We start from the raw sequence: 19,936 nt of genomic DNA on the forward strand, positions 1-19,936 counted from the left end.
GCCAAAGGTCGCGTCCCTAAGGCTCCTCTAACTCCAAATAAGGCCGTTGCTATGTGTCAGCCCCTTGCAGAAGCCAGGGTCCAGGAGAGAAGCCCATGTAGGTTGCTCAGGGAAGACGGAGTTTAGAACTCCCAAAGCTGAGTTTCAATACACAAAGCTCTTTATTTCGCTTTAAAAACAAACTGTTCACAATAACCAAAATCTTCCACGCTCAGCTGTGTGATCTCATAGTTCCAAACTCAGTCCATCCTGGCTGGCCGGCTGCAGGGCGCCCGAGTGGTACGAGGAGAGTTCTGAGCTCCATTTGCACGCCGCCCAACAGACAACCTGGCTTCTCCCTAGTCTTCCCCAAGTGCCTTCCTGTGCAGTCAAAGCAACCCACAGAGCTGAGAAACCGCTAGGGCTGTAGCTCCGCGCTTGCACCACTGCGGGGCTCCGCGCGGCGGGCCTGAGTCCTCGGGAGACCGGAGGAAGCGGCCGCGCCCGCCTCCCGCCCGGAGCTCCGCCCCGCCCCCGCCCCGCCCCCGCCCCGGGCTGACTTCGCTGCTCCGCGCTCCCTCACTGCGCCACCGGGGCCAGGGGGCTGCCGCCGGCGGGATGGAGCTCTGGTTGGGGATGGTCGTTCAAAAGCTGTTCCTTTGGGGCGCGGCGAGTGCAGTCTCCCTGGCCGGCGCCACGCTGCTGCTCAACATCCTGCAGATGTTGGCCAGCTACGCGCGGAAGTGGCAGCAGATGAAGCCCATCCCCTCGGTGGCCCGCGCCTACCCCTTGGTGGGACACGCGCTGCTGATGAAGCCGAACTCCACAGGTAAGGGGCTGGGGCCCGGTGGACTCCGGCAGCAGAGCTCCAGCAGGACTCCTTCCTGGAGCCGCTCTAGGGCTCGCAGTCCGCTCCAAGCTCTCAAACTCCGAACCCCTCAGTTTCCACCTGCCGGAACTCCAGGACTGGAGGCGCTGGCTGCTGGGAGGACTCGTCATCCTCTAGAGTGGATTCCCAAATCCATCGAGGTTTCCTCTGGACACCTGTAGGAGTGGCTCGCCCCCCACCACGCAGCACCTAACGTCTCTTTGTGTATAGCACGACGTCGCGTTTACAAAGTCCTCGCCTCCAGCTTTTCTCCTTCTTTTCCTGCTGGAGCTGTGCAGATCTCAAAACCCTGTCGTTTCTTCAGGCTTGGCTTGCAAGAAAGACTCACCCGGAACGTGACAAACGCCCCCCAAAGTTAGTGCCAGGCTCCTGTCCCACTCTGTAAAGTAAAAGGAGTTTTTCTGAGGTTTCACCGTGCGGCTTAACCACAACATACTTTCGTTTCATTTAGACTCTCATATTTTAATCTTTTTAAGGAGGTTTCATAATAGTAGTCGATAAGCAGTTGTGTTGAAAGGGCCTTTAAGCAAATTTTTATGGCAAGTTTTCATAAGCCTTGTTTAATAAAGAGTGAATTTTTAAAATTAAAATAATATTTTTTAAGAAAAGAGATGGACTTATGTTTTATTCGTGGGGAAAAAAAATCATTTTAAGTTAGAAAGCTCTCCAAAGTACCTGGGGTCTGTAGTCTCCCATAAGGACAGCGAGCTACACCGCCATACCTCACTTCCGTGGGTGTATAGATTGGGATGCCCAGAGCCAAAAACATTTATCCAAAAGAGCATTTTTTTCATTGGACTCTGGCCAAAACCCAGTTTCTTAAAAACAGTGTTTGACAGGCTGAGCATTACCTCCAAAGCTTGAAGGAATATTTCATTTTCACTGCTTCCTCAGATAAAACCAGCACTGTCCTTTCAACTTCATCAAAGAGGAAGCCTAATGAGAAAGGCTTATTAAACTATTAACTGAAAGAAGAAATCCTAGTAAACGTTTTCAACCAAATATCAATGACTGAACGGTACAAGTAACCTGAAAGCACATTTATATATATGAAAATCACATTGCTAAAAGTCACCTTGGTCAACACAAAAGGACAGCTAACCTCCCTTCAACTGGAAGACTTCCTGATGTTAATAATCATTGCATAGAGACATAGATTCTCCCTATGTCAATCATAATCTCAAAAGATAGTCTCAAATTCCATCATCCCAAATATTGACATTCTGAAAGATCAAAACTCCTAGTATAAAATTCCCCAAATATTGAATATTTCAAATCCCAAACGCTGAAATCCTGAAAGCCAAAAAATCAAAACAGACAAAACAAACAAAAAACTCACTGCAAAAAAGGAGGATGGAAAGCCTAATTCTGGGGAAGAGATGAATGGTTCTGATTATATAGAGAATAGTTGCATTGTGTTAGCCAGAAGGAATACCTAGAAATTATTTTCTGGGAGTCTGCTTCCAGTGGAGATTATTGTGTGAATTTCAGTGGATTTAAGTAGAAAAGATCCATCCTTAGTGTGGGCAGACACCTTCCAATCTATGGTGGCTCTGAGGTAACAAATGTGGAAGGCAAATAGATTTCTGATAGCTGGGATAGAATTTTTTTTTTTTTTTTTTTTTGGTGCTTTGAGCAGCAAACTCCTAGCTCATCAGCCTTCAGGACTAAAGCCAGTGCTGGCCTCTGTCATCCCACTTACTATTCTGTGGAATTTCATCTTTATCATTTCCAATACAAGGAAAATTATACAACCCACAGAGTTCTAATGCATTGTATGCATTTTTGGTACATTTTGACATGGCGAAAGCTCACTAACACAGTGTTGCTTTTGTGGTAAGCACTGTACAAATATAGAAGAACACTGAAATACTGTCTTAAATGAAGATATATCATTTTCTTAATATCTATTCACATCTGTGAAATATAAAATTGTGAAAAAAAAAAAAAGAAATATAAAATTGTGAGCTCTCAGTCTTTGTCCAGCTGGCTATGTTGAGATGATTCATCTCTGTGGTTTTTGACCTGCCTTTTCACAAAACTTAGGGTGTCTGTGATGGTATTCCATGTGCCAGCAGCTCTAAAGTTGTGTGCACACAGTTGCCAACCATACCGATAGGTGATTATATATTTTGCTCTTTGATCCACTTTTATGAGTATCATTTATCCGCTTGTGGCTGTCAACTATACCTGTGTGGCTGTTATTAATACTCCTTTTTAAATAAATATTGTGAAACATATATCACTTTTTATTTTTTGTGCAAAATGGCTTATGAAGTGTTCAGTCATGTTTTTGTTTCTCAAGTCTTTTAAAAATATACTTATTAAAGAATTTTTAAATTATTTTTTAAAACTTTTCAGGATTTTAATCTTATAGTACTTTAGCCTAGGGTATTAGACACTGAGTATTTTGATCTTTTAGGATTTCACTATTTAGGACTATCAAGTTCATAGTAGTGTCTTTTGGGATTATGACCTAATTCTAGATTCTCCTTCCCAACTTTATTCCTAGAAAGTGATACATTGAAGGAATATTGTCATATATTGAGAAGGGATTCCAAAAAATAAAATCTTTAATAAAGAGACCAGTTTTAAAACAAACCATGAGCTGATCGGACTATTTAAAGTAGCTCTTTGTGGAATGACTCAGAAAGTCATTCCACAAAATCATTCCAAAAAACAATATTTTGGTATTTACAAAGTGGCATTTTATTATGTCAACAAGTACTGGGTTCTTCTGTTATGGGACTTTTGCTTAGTTTCCAATTTTGTACCTAGCTAAGTTAAGGGAGGTTTTGATTTTCCCTTATCATTTTATTTGTAAAAGGAACTGTATTACAGAGTTAGATTTTTAAGGCCTAAACTTAACCTAAGGAAATTTTCTACACTACTGTCTGGAAATTGGCTAAAATAAGTCCTTTACCCACTAGTCAGGCATTTACTGACTCTCTGCTTTGTGCCCATCATTGAGCTCTGCAAAGTTGGGAACCACGCTACCCCAAGACCCAGTCCATGTTCTGAGTTACACTGCTTTTACACAAAAGGCTCTGGCTTCCATTCTGGGTCAGAAGCCTGGATTCTGGCTCAGTTTTCTCACCTATAACATCGCTTATTGCTTCTGATGGCTTTTACATCTTGACCTGGTGCTTCTCCAGTCCCTGGTGTGCCTAGCTGTGTCCAAAGGCCTCACAGCTCAAATCACAGATTCAGACTTCCTCTTTCTTTCCATTATGCAGGATGAGGCAGGCAGTATGATAGCAGGAAGTCACATGTTTTGACGCTGGTGATCCGATCCAGCTCTTTCCACAGCAGTTCTGACAACCATTGAGACATTGCAAAGCCATGTGTGTAATGGTTAAGGTGCCTTCTGGAGGCCAGGCGCAAAGCCTAGCTCTGCCATGTACGAGCTCTATAGCACTGGATAATGGTGTTTTAGAAGTACATCATGGGCACAGCGAAACCTAATAATACTTGCCCTGTAATAACCAATATTGTGTTATATTTATGATGGAAAATACTATCTTGGAATAATTTTATTTATTTTTTGTATTTTAAGGAAAGGTCTACAGGGTGTTCAGGGTCTCACCGCTAGACTCGTAGTCTTGTAGTGATCCACCTGTTTACAACCTCCCAAGAGCTGGAATAACAGACACACGCCACCATGCCCAGTCTCAATTGCCCTCTCAGTGTGCCCTGGGGGTGAGGCCAGCATGGCAGGCCTGGGGATTGAACCCCTGACCTCTGCACCTGCTTGCAGGTGCTTTAATCCACTGAGCTATTTGGCCTGCCCTTGAAATAATTTTAGAGCTATATATAAGTTGCAAAAATAGTACAGAGTTGACATGTGCCCCTCAGCATCCTTTAATGACTCCTTGAATAACTACATAATTATCAAAATGAGACCATTAATGTTTGTCAGTAGTATTAGCAAGATTCCTTTCTTGATTGAATTTAAAATGAGATGTTTTCTCCTAGAGTTCTTTCAGCAGTTAATTACTTATACCGAAGAGTTCCGACACATGCCACTGCTGAAAATCTGGGTTGGGCCAGTGCCAATGGTGGCCCTTTATCATGCAGAAACTGTAGAGGTGAGTATGTGGTAAGTAAGATGGATATTTTACATGTATTGGATAGTATGAGGATAATTAGGATCAAAGTGCCCTTAAATTTCATTCAGCTCAGTGTAAAGAGTCTTCCATTAGATATTTTGGGTATGTTGGTTCCATGTAGTTCTTTCTAGATGTTGTGAGAATCCCCGGGGAGACTAGTGTTCTTCATGCATCTTTGTAAACTCTCAGTGTATTTGTTCTCCTTTTTTGGAAAGTCTGTAGAGGGATGTGCCTTTTAGAACCACGAATAGATTATTCCACAAGATTACCATTTGGTATCACCAGACACAGTTGTAAGATTCCCAAATGTGACTAATTAAATATGGTGTTTCCCTCACAGTGCTCAGGGCCTCCTATGATAGCAGTGAAAAAATTCGTTATTCTACATTGAGAGGGGAATGCTAACGTGATGTTGTTGACAGAGTAGACATTAAATCCCTGCAGTTGACATTAGTAATCAGAAAATCTGTATTCCTTTTAGTATTGTGCCACTGTATGCACAATTTAGTACTGTGCCACTGGGCCAACTATCTGGTGGTATGATGAGGAAAGGATTTGAGTTTGGCTCAGAAAGTAAAAATGAAACAGAGCTTCTCTCCATGGAACAACACTGAAAACAGAATTCCCTAGGGGACAGTGCTGGAGCAGGTCTTGCTTAGTTGCTGTGATATAGTGTGGGAGTTTTCCTTATACCATGCTGCAGAATCCTATTTCAGGCAAGGTAATGAGCAGAACCTGGCATAGGATTCTGGCTGCTACAGACCTCCTGAAGTTGGGTTGGTGTCTGTGTTCCCTCTTAGGTGCTCATCTTCCTACTTAGCTCCAACTCTAGGCAGTTCCACCACATGATTGATTTCAGTGTTAGCTCCACAATAGACATGGACATATGCTGCTCTGAGCTTCACGTTTGCTTTCAGACCGTGGACCCCGGAGTACCTCTAAACCAGCACACTCCAAGACTCTCTCATGATTTCCATCTTCCTAATGTGGTCCACCTCCAAGCTTCTCTACCCTCTTTTTCCTGTCCTCATTTAATACCTCCACTTGGCTCCTGATTTATAGCAACAATCAGAGAATTATCTTTTCTTCAACTGTACTTAATTCCTCACACTAAATGCCAAGTATATGTTCAAACTCTGGTTAGAATTCTTTAAGGCACAAGAATGAACATGAACTTCAGAGAAAATAAAGGTTTTGAAATATATGTATATATAGTTGAATACTAACCGAATTTTTCTGTAATTAAAGTTGTTGTGATGTTTGTATATGTCTCTTTTGTTTCCTCTACCTAAGGTAATTTTGACTAGCTCAAAGCAAATTGACAAATCCTATGTGTACAAATTCATAGAGCCATGGCTTGGTTTAGGACTACTTACAAGGTAGGTCAGTGTAAATTTGTAAAGATGTCCCTAGTAGAAATAGTTACTTCTGTGTATAAATTGTTATTTAAGGAATTAATAAAAGATAGTTTTTCTGTAGCTTAACTGGTCTTAGGTAGGAGTAAAGAGGTTAGAAGGGGAGATCTAGACGATTGTGAGTCTCTGATAAAAGAGAGTTGGTATCTGGTCATCTCCAGCCATGCTAGTCAATAGTGACCACCACCAACGCTCCAAGAAGTAAGAGCTCTTGGTATTCAAGTGCAATGAAGCAAGAGAGTAGCCAGAGAAGGGAAGTTTGGAAAGCCAAAAAGAAGGCAGTCAGCCTCAGAGAACACTGAGCACAGTGACTTCAAAGCTGACTTGGCATCCAGAGATAGGATCTCATCTTCTAGGAGAGGGCCCAGCACAACAAAAGCAGGGTCCTCAGGAGGACTTTGGAGAATTCAGAAGCAGCAACAATGGAAGTACAGTGGTGGAGCTTGTGGACATCTGAGAAGTGAGGAAACAGTGGGGAAGGAAAACCTGAATTTTAGAGACTCGGAGCTTGCAAGTAGAGAGAAATTGTTAGATTTGTCTTCCTTATGGATGCTTTTTTAACTCTTAATATCATGGAATAGTGCCTAAAACATCTATATTTTGTAACTACTTGTGAATATTTTGTATATTTGCTATTCTGAGCAAAGCACTTGAGTTTCTGAAGGCAAAGCAGTTTTAGAGTTTTGCTGACTTAGTGATATTTGTGCTTTATTTGTGTTGGATAAGAGTCCTCTTGTTGTGTAACTATGTATTTTATTTCTAGTACTGGAATGAAATGGCGCTCCAGGAGGAAAATGTTGACACCCACTTTCCATTTTACAATTCTGGAGGATTTCTTAGATGTCATGAATGAACAAGCAAATGTGTTGGTTAATAAGCTTGAAAAACATGTTGACCAAGAGGCATTTAACTGCTTTTTTTATATCACTCTTTGCGTCTTGGATATAATCTGTGGTAAGCCTGATTGATTTATATCTAAAGTCATGACAAAAAGATCAAATAGCCCAGGCAGCAAATAACATTGTGTTCGGAAGGGAGATGAGGAAAGTGAACAGGATGTGGGATGCTTCATGCAGGTGCAGCTGATAAATTGGTCGTTGAGGAACAGCAGCCACTTATAGGGGAATAGGGAGAGCCTAGGAGTTGGACAGTGAAAGGGAAGGAAGAACCGGAGCGAGAAGTGGTAGGAGCAAAGGGCACAAGAAGGGCAGATGAAGGAGAAAAGCAATCCCAAGTACAGTGGGGAGGGAGAGGATTTTGCCTTTTCCAGTGTTTGTCACTGTAACATTAGCAAAACATAGTGCATGAATTGAATGATGCTTCTCCTCTGTATTTTATAGAAACAGCTATGGGGAAGAGTGTTGGTGCTCAAAGCAATGAGGATTCCAACTATGTCCGTGCAGTTTATAGGTAAATGGAATTTTTCAGGTATTCCTTAAATTGTTGAGTTGGACTTTTAAAAATGATTGTTAATTATTTCTGTCTATGTTGTACCTTTGTATTATTTTGAAAGGAAACATTAAAATCAAAGTTCAGCATGTATTTGAGCAGTAGAGGAATAGTTATATAAATTATGTTCTATTGAGATTATGCAGATACTTAAAATTATTACTTTTAAATATACTGAGATTATTTTATGATGTAAATTATGATAGTCACATTATGAAAGCATTGAAAGAGATAAATAATTTTTGTGTATAAGAAAAAATTTGTGGGGGGAAAAACCCCCAGAAGAAACAGTACTAATGTGTAAATCTGTAAGTGAATTTTTCTTGTTGCATTTTGTATACGATATTTACTTTTCTTTTCCATGTTTTCTGCACAGAGCAGGTATCGTTTTTTGTAATTTATGTAGTTTTATTTAAAATTGCTGGGAGGCTTTGCCAGATAGCTCACTTGTTGGGCCGGTCAAATAGCTCAGCTTATTAAAGCACCTGCAAGCAGGCAAACAGGCCAGGGTTTGATCCCCGGACATGCTGTGCAGTCCCTGCCCTTGGGCGCACTGAGGTGGCAATTGAGACTGGATGTGGTGCCATGCGCCTGTAATCCCAGCACTTGGGAGGCTGTAAACAGGTGGATCACTATGAGTCCGATCTACTAGCGAGACCCTGAACACCCTGTAGAACTTTCCCCAAAATACAGAAAAAAAATTGCTCACAATTACTCAGCTGCTAAGAAGGAAAGCCAGGATTTGGTTTGATGTATCTCATCTTTGTACTTGTTTGGTTTTGGTACCAGAGATCAAACTCAGCACTTTGTGCTTGCCAGGCAGGCACTTATACTGCTAAGCTGTCTCCCTAGCCTGATGTATCTCATTCTTAAATCTACTATTCATTTCCCTTAATGTTAGCAAGTATTGATTGGTCATCTGTAATATACCAGTCATCACACACAGGGCTGATTTTATAGGGGCACATAGAACATAATATCGTAGGAGCTTTAAGAATTATGACACTTGCTTAGGAAGAAAATATCAAACTGATGATAAACAAAACCAGGGATAGATTCTATGCAGGACAGGTCGCTGAAAAACTGCCATTCTGAAGGAGACAGTCACATAAAAACAGTCACATAAAAATCTTTCTGTTTCATCTTTGGGAACGAGAGGGAGTTAGGGACCTCCATGAGCATGCTTTCATAGAAGGAGACATGCGGTTGTTTATCATTCTGCAGAGGAGTGACCAGATGAGTGGATCTTTAAAAGAAGCAGATTTCCTCTCAACTTTTGGTACAAAAGACCTGGGCAGCTTTGAGAAGTTGAGAACTCACCTGAGATGAACAAGCGTAGAGACCAGATGCTTTCCTTAATGTTTTGTAGTAGGTTTGTCATTCCTCTAAAGAGTCCATTGGTTAAGCTTCCTGGGATGTGCACTAGTCTCCCCCTTCATTGCTTAGTGCTGAGTTTCAAAGATTAATCAGCCTCACTCACATGTATTCCCTTCATCAAGGCTAGACAACAAATAGGTGCTCAAGACATAATGCATTTCTAGTGTAAAGAGAGATGTGTTCTTATTCTATTGCAGGATGAGTGATAAGATTTTTCGAAGAATGAAGATGCCCTGGCTTTGGCTTGACCTTTGGTACCTTATGTTTAAAGAAGGACGTGAACACAGAAGAGATCTAAAGATTCTACACACTTTTACCAAAAATGTAAGCCATTTTTCTCAGTACACTAAAATACACTAACAAAAATTCACCCTTATATCCACTTGAAGTGTATGATTCATTGGCAGTGATTATAACCATCATCACTATTTCGATAAATTTGTAAGCCCATGATTTTTTGTTTTATCTGTATGTACAATGTAAGTCCCTAAAGTCTGTGTCCCATAAACTGAAAGGTAAATTGACAGAAAAAATTAATATAAGAGTGGCCTATATAATTACATTTAAATTATATGTTCAACTAATAATGAAGTATCCACTAACTGCCAAACACTACACACAGTAATAAATAAGACATGTGTAATCCCTTTCTCTCTAATATATTAGTCTAATAGGGGAAGTTATCCATAAACAAATTATAAGAAAATGTGATGCTGACCACGAACACTTCTTTGACAAACAGGGTGCTGTGCAAAAGAATAAGAGAAACATATCTGTGTCTAAGAATCTTCTGGAAAATATTTATGGATGATAGTAGTTCAAAAGCAAAAGACATTTAAAGCAGTACATATCTTAAAATAGAAAATAATGTTACTACTATTTCATTTCCAAATGAAAAATAAATGAGATAAGGCTTTTGGTTTGAAAATAGTACGTCAATCTTGTGTCATATGTGTTTATGAAAAAAGCAGGATTTGCTTGAAAAAAGCAGGATTTGCACATCAAATTAAACTTCAGTATGTTGAAAAAGTACCTATATGAATTATTCTTTCCCTACTGTAAACCTTGGTTAAAATACATTGGAATTTCTTCCTTATGGTCAGGAAATAGTATGACAGCAGCCAGTAGATTTTATTTTATTTTAAAGAATACAAAATGGGTTATAGGAAAAAACAGCATTAGAAATGATGCAAAATTTCCCTAAACAAAGTAATAGGAATTCAACAGTGGTTGCTGTATTGAATGATGTTATCTTCAAATTAGTTTTTCAGGTTACTAGATATAAATGTGCAAGATTGGTTAAAAAAAAAAAAGAAGTAAAATAATGACAAAGAAATTAAAAAGAAAAAATAAGAATAAAAAAATTAAGCCTTAACTGCTCCTTTTGAAAGACCAGAAGAGGGCTGGGGAAATATTTTGATAGTCTAAGTGCCCGCTTGGCAAGTGCAGGGACCTAGATTCAATCCCTGATACTGCATCCCATGCTGGACCCAGAACACCAGGCACGCAGTGCATAGGGAGACACTGCACCAAATAAATAAAGAAATTAATCAATTAAAATTATTTTTTAAAATTAAGGAGACAAGCAGAAATTGGCAGTACAGTTATTCAAGCTATCCTGCATATACATATACACACATATATATGAATATATCTTTTTTCCTTTTTTCTTTTGTCGTTTTCCTCATCCAAGGTTTTCCTTCCCATTGAACAAATTTTTTCCCTTTCACCGTATCTATACCTTTCTGATTTTATTTACTCTTTCTGCATCTTACACTAGCAAGAAATTATGATGTTTACACCTGTGGATTTAATATATTTCATTTACCAATATAGTCTCCAGTTGCATCCATTTATCTACAAAATCCTGGAATTTGTCCTTTTTGTAGCTGAATAGTACTCCACTGTGTAAAAATACCATATCTTTTTTATCCATTGCTCAGTTGATGGGTATTTGGATTGTTTCCAAGATTTAGATATGACAAATTTTTTGTTTGTTTGTTTGTTTGTTTTTGTGTGTATTTTTTTAGGGAAGGGTCTCGAGGGTGTTCAGGGTCTCATTACTAGACCGGACTCGTAGTGATCTACCTGTTTACAGTAGATCTGACAAGCTGTGCTGCTATAAGCATGAGTGCACATATATCACTATGGTAATTTTTTCCAATTCATGGGTTTTCTTATTCATCTGTTGATGATTTCTTTTGATGTGCAGAAACTTTTCAAAACGATATGATCCTAATTGTCAATTCTTTGAGGTAATTCCTATGAGTTTAATTTTTGTTCATGAACTCTCTGCCCACCCCTGTGTCCTTAAGATTTCTACATGCTTCCTCTTGTAGAATATTTAGTGTCTCATTTGTAATATTTAAATATTTGCCCCATTTTGATTGTAGTGTTATGCATGGTGACATGCATGAGTCAATTTTAAGCGTTCGGCATGTGGAAATCCTGTTTTTCCAGCAACGTTTATTAAAGAGGCTATCCTTCTTCCTGTGAAAGTGTTTGACCTCTTCATCAAAAATAAGGTGGCTGAGTGTGTTTTTAGTTGTGTCTGTATCTTACAATTGATTCCATTATTCTTAGGTATTTTTTTTTTTCTCCAATAGCATGTCAATTTTACCACAGTAGCATTATGGTATAATTTCAAGTCAGGGATTGTGATACCTTCTGCTTCTCCTTTGTTGCTCAAGGTTGCTTTTGCTATTCTAAGTCTCTTCTGGTTCTAGATGAATTTTAGGAGTGTTCTCTCTAGCTCTGTGAGGTACATTATTTTAATCAGGATTGCACTGCATCTGTACAACAATTTTGGGAGTATGGCCACTTTCACAATGTTGGTTCTTCGTATTCAGGAGCAAGGAATATCTTTCTATTTTCTGAGATCCTCTTCACTCTCCTTTTTCAGCACTATCCAATTTTCACTGCATAAATCTTTTATTTCCTTTATAGGATTGGTTCATAAGTATTTCATTTTGGGAAGTGTTTTTGTGAAAGGCATGATTTCCGTAGTTTCTTTCTTGGTGTGGTCATTGTTTGCGTGCAAAATGCTACTGATTATTGAGTATTGTCTTTGTATCCTGCTATGCTACTGAATTTCTACAAGTCTCTTAGTGGAATTTTTGGAGTATTCTAGGTACAGTATCATGCCATCTGCAAATAATGATAGCTTCAATTCTTCCTTTCCAATCATTATTCATTTTATTTCTTTCTCTTGTGTAATTGCTCTGGCTAATGTCTCCAGAGCTATATTGAACAGGAGTAGTGACAGTGGGCTTCTTTGTCTTGTTCCTGATTTTAAAGTGAAGGATTTCAAGTTTTGTCTGACTAGTATGATGTTGGCTGTTTGTTTGTCATAGAAGGCTTTTAACAGGTTAAGTAAAGATCATCTATTTCAATTTTCTGCAGGATTTTTATCATGAATGAGTGTTGGACTTTGTCAAAAGCTTTCTCTGCATCTATTGAGATGATTATGTGTTTTTTGTCCTTGGCTCTGTTGATGTGTTGCATTACATTTATAGATTTGCATATATTGAACTACCTCTGCATTCCTGGGGTGAATCGCACTTGGTTATGATGACTGGCTGCATTCTGTTTGCTGGTATTTTATTGAATTTTTCATCTATGTTCACTGGGGAGATTGGTCTGTAGTTGTCTTTTTTGGTTGGGTCCTTTTCTGGTTTTGGTATCAGAGTAATACTTGCCTCCAAGAATGAGTTAGAGAGAATCACTTCCCTTTCAATTTCATTGATGAATTTGCAAAGAGTTGGCATTAGGTGCTCTCTAAATTTCTTGTAGAATTCAGCTGTGAATTCATCAGGACCTGGGCTTTTCTTTGTTGGTAGGTTTTTTTAAAATTACATTTTCAATTTCATTGACTGATATTGGATTATTCAGAATTTTTATTTTCTGATTCAGCTTTCATAGTTCATATGTATCTAGAAATCTGTCCATTTCTTATATGTTTTTCATTATGTGAGAATAAAGATTTTAGAAATAGATATTGATGATCTTCTGAATTTCTGTAGCATCTGTAGTGATTTCACTCTTTTCATTCTTCATTGCATGAATTTGAATTTTTTATGAAGTTGATGAGGGGGTTATCAATTTTATTTATTCTTTCAAAGAACCAACTCTTCAACTCATGAATTCTTAGTATTTTTTTCTGTGTCTGTATTGTATTTATTTCTGTTTTGATGTTTATAATGTCCTGCATTCCTTGAGCTTTCAGCTTCACTTGCTCTTCTTTTTCTAGGAGTTTGAGGTACAGCATAAGATTATTTTTTTGGGCTTGTTCTGTTTTCCTGATGTTAGAATTTATTGCTACAAATATTCCTCTTAAAACACCTTTCTTTGCATCCACAGGTTCAGGCAAGTCACTCATACTGCACTTTCATTTGATTATAAATATTGTTTAATGTCTTTTGTAATTTCGTCTGTGACCCATTGCCCATTCAGGAGGGTATTATTTAGTTTCCATGTTTTTATGGAGTTTTGGCTGTTTCTTTTGTCAATAGTTTCCAGTTTCATTGCACTGTGGTCAGATAATATGCATGGGATAATTTCACTTTCTTTGCATTTACTTAAGCATGCTTTGTGTGCTAGCAATGTTCTATTTTGGAGAGCATCCCATTTGTGCATTTAAGAAGAATTTTTTTCTGACACTGTTGGGTAGATCACTCTGTAAAGGTCTGCTAAGTCCATTTATTCACAAATTTGGTTTGTTTATGTTATTTCTTTACTTATTTTTTGCTTAGTTGATCTATCTCTTTCTGTCAATGTGGTGTTAAAGTCCCCCAGTACAATTATTTTGTTACCCACTAGATTTTTCATGTCTGTTAAAATTTGTCTTATATAGTTGGGGTGCTCCTACATTGGCTGCATATGTATTTATAATTTTTATATCTTCCGTTTACAATTTTTACTTAAATGTATGTAATGACCTTCTGTATCTCTTGTAATAATGCTTGGTTTGAAGCTGACACTGTCAGCAGCCAGAATAGCTACCCCTGCTTTTTTTCTGGGTTCCTGTCACATGGAGTATTATTTTCCATCCTTTGACATTTGTTCTATCAATTTTTTTGAGTTAAATGTTATTCTTGTAGGGCCAGCCAAATAGCTCAGTGGATTAAAGCAGGTACAGGGACCAGGGGTTCAATCCCCAGGGCTGCTGTGCCAGCCCCAGCCCCAGGGCTCACTGAGAAGGCAACTGAGACTAGGCATGGTAGTTCATGCCAGTAATCCCAGCTCTTGGGAGGCTGTAAACAGGTGGATCACTATGAGTCCAATCTAGTAGTGAGACCGTGAACACCCTGTAGACTCTTCCCTAAAATAAAAAATAAATAAATAAATAAATAAATAAATAAAGTTTCTTGTATATAGCATATTGTTGGATTTTCTTTCTTTCTTTCTTTCTTTCTTTCTTTCTTTCTTTCTTTCTTTCTTTCTTATCTTTCTTCTCCCTTTCTTTCTTGTGGCCAGCTGGCCAGCTCAGCCCACCTGGGGGAGGGGCTGGTGCAGCTTGTGGTGCCAGGATTTGAACCACGGTTCCTGTGTGCTTGCCTAAGTTTGCCTAAGCAAGCACTTTAGGCTGCTGAGCTATTTTGCTGGCCCCAGGATTTTGTTTCTTGATCCACTCTGCTTCTTTTGATTGGTAAATTGAGGTTGCTTACATTGATGGTTATAACTGATATGTATTGATTGGCTTATCTTTGCCATATTGTTTTCCTACTGTGGGATTCCTGCCTTTCCCCTCTGCTTAATTGTTTGCTCTGCTTGGTGGTTCTCTTCTACTATTCTTAAAGTTGTGTTCTTCTTTGGGTCTTTCTGAAATATCTTTCAGTAGTCTTTGTAGGGTTGGTTCAGTTGTCATGAGTCACTTCAGTTGTTCCCTGCCATGGAAGTAACTTATCACTCCATTGAATTTCATAGACAGTTTTGCAGGATACATAAGTCTGGGATGGAAGATTGGAAGTTGTTTTCTTTCAGGACCTCAATATCTCACTCCAAGATCTTCTTGATTTGATGGTTTGTGTTGAGAAATCTGACATGATTCTGATGGGCTTTCCATCATAGGTGATCTGTTTCTTCTCTCTAACAGCTTTTAATATTCTGTCCTTTTTCTCAATTTCTGGGATCCTGATTGCTATGTGTCTGGGTGAAGATTTGTGTTGATTATGACTAGCTGGAGTGCTATATGCCTCACTTATTTGTATATCAGATTTGTTTCCCATGTTTGGGAAATTCTCTGCTACTACTTCTGCAAACAATCTTCTTATATCATTTGTGTTAACTCCACCTGTTTCATTGATGTCTATTAGTCTTATATTATTTTTCTTTGTGTCATCTTGTAGCTGTTGGATTGTTATTTCCTGATTCCTTGTTATTTGTAAGGTATCTTTTCTTTTGTGTTCACTAGCTGTAATGCTGTCTTCAAGGTCTGAAATTCCTTCTTCTGTTTCATTCAAGTGGTTTCACCAACTTTTAATGGAATTCTTAATTTCCTGAGATACCTGTTTGAGTCTGTTTCATGCATTCTAATTCTTTCCTATATTGTTCATTCAATGTTTCCACCATTTTCCTATTCCCTTCTATTTTTTCTATGTTTTCCTTAGATATATTGAGCAATTCTTTCATGATTTTTGTCATTTCTTTTTTACCTGAGAGATTATTTGTTTCTTTACTTCAGTTGCTATCATCTCAGAAATTTCAGGTGTGTGACTTTCAAGTTCTTCTGTGACCTTGTCTCCTGGACTTGTTTTGGATAGGGTGGAAGTCTGAGATTGCTTTTTGTTCCTTTTGTCATTTTTTTGAAGCCCCAGTGTTCTCCCTGACTCTGCAGTGATGGTAGGGTGCAGGGTACAGATCAGCAAGGCTTTCAGCAGAGTGGGAGGGCAGGGTAGGCTCACCGGAGCTCTCACTGTGTGGGGTTCAATGTGGCTTTCACCATGTTGCGAGGGGCAAGCCATAGCTCAGAAATGATCAGATGATGATGATTGTAGGCCAAGTTCTGCAAGGCTTACTTGATGGTGGGTTGGCAGGGCCGGTCTCCCCAAGGCTCCGGCAGGACCCTGTGGCAGTGTTCTAGCGATATAGGAATGTGAAATTCCCAACCTGGCCTGGATGAGTTCGTGTTCTCTAAAACCAAAGAATGAATTTTAGGAACAAACAGAGATTGAGGGTAAAAAATTTATTGGAAAGGAAAGCTTCTATTGGAGAGGGACAAAAGGGGGGCCCAAGCAGGTTGCCTTGGAGGCTGCTTTTTCCAGGGACTTTTATAGTGTAAAACTATGCAGGGTAAGGTAGAGACAATGGGGTCTTGCTTAGGCAGATGCAGGGTGGGACAAAACTATGGTCAACGAATGGGATTACAAGCACCATTGCTCAGGTAAAATTGATTAGGCCCAGGACCAAATGGTGTAGGGAGTCACGTAGCAAGTGGGCATGAATGTAAACAGGACCTTATCGGGAGGCCTTCAGCCCATAATTCTTCCTGAGTAATGGTCAGTCCTGGATGCCAGTCTTTAAGTTCGATTTACAGCAGGGGCTTCCATCCTTCCCACAGTTGTAAGGCGCCTGACTGTTGTTATTTCTTTTGAGGGCCTGACCCTGTCTGACTGCCTGCAATTTTCTATCTAACTCAGACTGCCTGAAACACTAGGAACCTGGATGCAGTTCCCCAAGGCAGTCTCTCTGGGCAATTCTGGGTGCCCAAGACTCAGCTGAACTCCAGCAAGTGTATGGGTAGTGGCTGGGAAAGGCCCACTAAGATACCCTGGTGGTCTTTCAGTTGAAGATGGATGGCTGAGCTTCAAAGGAACTTCAGTGAAGGTGAGGGAGGGCAGGGCTAGCCTACCAGGTCTAACAGATTCCCTGACAGTCTTCAGGTAAAAGATGGGTGGTCAGGCTGTATTTTTAAATTACATTTTCTCTTACATTTCAAAGCTTAGTATTTATATCAATAATTAATAAATTCAAGCCTAAATAGGCACTGTCATTCATTGTACAAATTTTGAAAATTGCACACTGAGATATTGGTAGAAAGAGCTTTGCAAAGAATAAAAGGAACTATTTTTTCCTCCATTGAGCTTAGAGTCTACGCATTCAAGCCACCTGCCAGAAAATTTGTAATTGCCTGATAGGGGGAAAAAGAAATGTGTAATAAAATGTATGGGCTTCAATTGTAGTCATTCAACAAATATCTAATGAGCATTCTCAAAATGCCAGTAGATGCTCTAGAATTTGGAAATATATCAATGAATAAAAACAAATTTGCTGCCTCGTGGAGAGTAGCATTTGGGTTGGAGGAAAATGATGATGAATAGTAAAATGTCAGGAGGTAAGTGGTATGGGGCAAAAGGAGGGTTGGGAAGATAGTGCTAGGGATTTTAGCAGAGATCTAGCTGTGACAGTGAACGGAGAGCTGAAAGAAGGGAAGGGAACACCCAGCAGGCGATGGAGGCAGGAACACCCCAGGGGTATGGAATGGCATAATGAGCACATCATGAGTTATGTGTTTTCCCCCTAACACAAGACACAGTAATTAAGAGTGATCTATAATCAGTTTCTTACATAACGGTAGTATTCTATCACTTAAACTTTTTCCTATTAACTCGTTAAAATCTCTAGAGTACTATTTAGTAGAGTATGACCTATTCCAGATGAGAAAGATTACAAAAATAAAACTTGAAAATTATTCACTTGTCTGATGTTAAATTTGTTTTTAATAGTTTCATGAAATAATGCTTTAATGTATTTCCACACAAGCCTAAGTTGTCATTGAAATGGAAAGAACAGGAAAAGTTTTAGAAAAAGTAAGATAAAGAAGCTAGCATACTTTCTTTGGAAAAGATGTGACCTTCACCATCCCACCAACCTTGCTGTCACTTACACCACACAGGTCATCGCTGATCGAGCCAATGAAATAAAGACAAATGAAGAAAGTAAAGGTGCTAACACAGGTTCTGGCTCCTCCAAAAGAAAAGGCCTGGCTTTTCTTGACTTGCTTTTAAATGTGACTGATGATGAAGGCAACAAGCTAAGTCATGAAGAGATTCGAGAAGAAGTGGACACCTTCATGTTTGAGGTATTTTCTATTTTCAGGTGATTTCTAGGTACCATTAAAAATCCCTTCCCTCTGAGGATAGCTCCATCACAGAGCACTTACCTAGCGTGGGAGAAACCCTTTCATCTCCAGCTCTGAAACAGTACAAAGCAAAACAAAAACAAGTTCCTCTTCTTTTCAGAATGTTTAGCATAGTTTTTAAAAAATTAACTGGTATTAAAGTGGTACAGTATACACAAGAGGACATTATATTACCATCAGAAATTACAAAATTTCTTATATTATTATGTTACCATCAGAAATACAAAATTCAGGAAGCTGATGAAGTACGAGGTCATCTTCCTTCTTCATAATCTGCTTTCTTTTTTCTTTTTCTTTCTTTCTTTTTTTTTCTTTCTTTTTTTTTTTTTGCGGAACCAGGCCAGGCCCTTGCACTTGCCAGGGAAGTGCTTATTCCACTGAGCCATCTCCCCAGCCCCTTCCTTCTTCAGAATCACATTTTGACTCTGCTGGCTACAGCAGTATACATAATTTTTCTCCAGAAAACCTAAGATTTTTCAGACTTTCTCTAAGCAGAAAAGCAGCCAGAAATTACTCTCAATTCTCTATGTTGCTTTGTGCTTCCTCTTAATCTCTCAAGAGGAAATTAAAATCCTCACTTCCTCCTCCTAGAGGTGTAACAAATGAACACTTAGCTACTGCTATGAACTGCATTAGCCACAGAAGCAAAAAGGAATCCTCCAGTAAACCAGGCATAGTATTAGATGCTTGTAGTCCCTGCACTCTGGGAGACGGAGGCAGGATCACAAATTCAATCCTAACCTGGGCAGAGGAGAGACTTAATGTGACTCTGTCTCAAAATAAAATAGAATAATAGAATAAAATAAAAATAAAGGGATGGGGATGTTGCTCATTTTGAAAATCCTGAAATCCATCCCTGGTACTACAATTCAAATAAAATACCTTCTTTCTTCATTGGAGAATCCAATCAGTTTGCAATTCTGAAGGAACTTTCGGTCTTTAATTTTTTTAAAAAGTACTTTTTACCAATATAGCTTTAAACATCAATTATTACAAAAAATTAAACTTTCTATATCTGGATTGCAAACTAAAGAAATGATGCTCAGAAGTAATATGTAGTAACATCCATTAAGTGGAAGAAAAACATGTCTTCAATGGCTCCTGCTGCCTCTGTCGAGTCACAATACAAGTGCTTGTGCATTTTTTAAACACAGTTTTATTTTTATTTTTATTTTTTTCATTTTCATTTTTAATAATTTTATTGAGACACAAATAGCAATGAGACAGTTTGAGAACCAATTAGTAGGACAGTTTGAATAATTAATACATTGCATATTGCTGTCTTAGTGGTTATTCACATTGCAAGATGCAGACATGATTTCCTGTCTACAAACACTATTAAAACAAATCTTTCTAATCATTGAATTGAAAGAAAGTAGCTGTATATCTATCCTATTTTGAATATACAGATACAAAATGGTCTTTCATTTGGTTTTTTTTTCAAAGTTTTATTGATACACGGATAGCAATGAGACACTTTCAAATCAAATTGGAAGTACAGTTTCAACAAATAATACACTGCATATATTCTTCTTAGTGGTTAATTGCTGTACAAGATGCGGACTTGTGATCCTATTTA

The 19,936-nt window shown here is 38.7% G+C and overlaps 1 protein-coding gene across 1 annotated transcript in view; it reads left to right on the top strand.

Moving 5' to 3' along the window:
* The first annotated feature begins 522 nt into the window (after nt 1-522).
* The window catches only part of LOC101586421 (cytochrome P450 4V2), a 31,930-nt gene continuing 12,516 nt past the window's right edge, over nt 523-19,936 (top strand). The window contains exons 1-7 of the mRNA XM_004639809.2: nt 523-808; nt 4,844-4,956; nt 6,271-6,356; nt 7,156-7,346; nt 7,733-7,802; nt 9,416-9,542; nt 18,112-18,297. Of these exons, the coding sequence (XP_004639866.1) occupies nt 598-808; nt 4,844-4,956; nt 6,271-6,356; nt 7,156-7,346; nt 7,733-7,802; nt 9,416-9,542; nt 18,112-18,297 (984 nt within the window). The 5' untranslated portion in view covers nt 523-597. The remainder of the gene's footprint in view (nt 809-4,843; nt 4,957-6,270; nt 6,357-7,155; nt 7,347-7,732; nt 7,803-9,415; nt 9,543-18,111; nt 18,298-19,936) is intronic.

The sequence above is a fragment of the Octodon degus genome, unplaced genomic scaffold, assembly GCF_000260255.1.
Source record: "Octodon degus isolate 3935 unplaced genomic scaffold, OctDeg1.0 scaffold00114, whole genome shotgun sequence".
Taxonomy (NCBI): Eukaryota; Metazoa; Chordata; class Mammalia; order Rodentia; family Octodontidae; genus Octodon; species Octodon degus.